The 733-nt window shown below is 25.9% G+C and overlaps 1 protein-coding gene across 1 annotated transcript; it reads right to left on the bottom strand.

Annotated features, from left to right (window-relative positions):
• Window positions 1–38: 38 nt before the first annotated feature.
• On the bottom strand, window positions 39–253 carry LOAG_19283 (hypothetical protein; the record flags this gene model as incomplete). Its single annotated transcript, XM_020451934.1, has 1 exon — window positions 39–253. A coding segment is annotated over one exon (214 nt), but the record flags the coding sequence as incomplete, so codon positions are not given.
• Window positions 254–733: the final 480 nt, after the last annotated feature.

The raw sequence follows: 733 nt of genomic DNA, 5'->3' as shown, positions 1-733 counted from the left end.
GTTGTCGATGTTGTTGTTATTGTTGCTGTTGTTGTTACAGTTATTGCTGTTGTCGATGTTGTCGTTGTTGTTGTTGTTACAGTTGTTGTTGTTGTCACAGTTGTTGTTGTTGTTGTCGATGTTGTTATTGTTGTTGTTGTTGTTGTCGTTGTTGTTGTTGTTGTTGTTGTCGTTGTTATTGTTGTTGCTGTTGTTGTTGTTGTTGTTGTTGTCGATGTTGTTGTCGTTATTGTTATTACTGTTGAAATTGCACCTTAATCATTTTGTTAAAATAGCTTTCAATTATTAACGTTAACAATTATCATTCCTCAATCTTATTAGTGTACAATTGAAATTTGCTGAGAAAATGTTTTGAAAAAAAACAAATTGTTAAGTTGCAATAGTTTTAATTGTTGATTATTATTTTTTATCAAATGCTATCAATCTTTTTTAAACCATTAATTTTAGCTATTTTAATGGTATTATAAGAAATGCACCAGAATCATTATCAATATTTTTACCTGACGTAAATTGCAAATTGCACTTTGGTAATATCAATGAGAAAGTAATTCGGTTCGTTTTGAAAAAAAAAAAAGCAATTTTTCTTTTTTCTATTATTTAAAAAAAAAAAAGAAACAAAAGGAAATCATTTTCATCAAAATTTTTCCTTTCCTTTTGTTTCACAAATAAAATAATTCTTGTTTGTTTTTTTTTTTAATTTAAAAGAATACTAATCAAACAAAATTATAAATGA

The sequence above is a fragment of the Loa loa genome, assembly GCF_000183805.2.
Source record: "Loa loa unplaced genomic scaffold supercont3.4566, whole genome shotgun sequence".
NCBI lineage: Eukaryota > Metazoa > Nematoda > Chromadorea > Rhabditida > Onchocercidae > Loa > Loa loa.
This window is presented reverse-complemented; position numbering and strand designations above follow the sequence as displayed.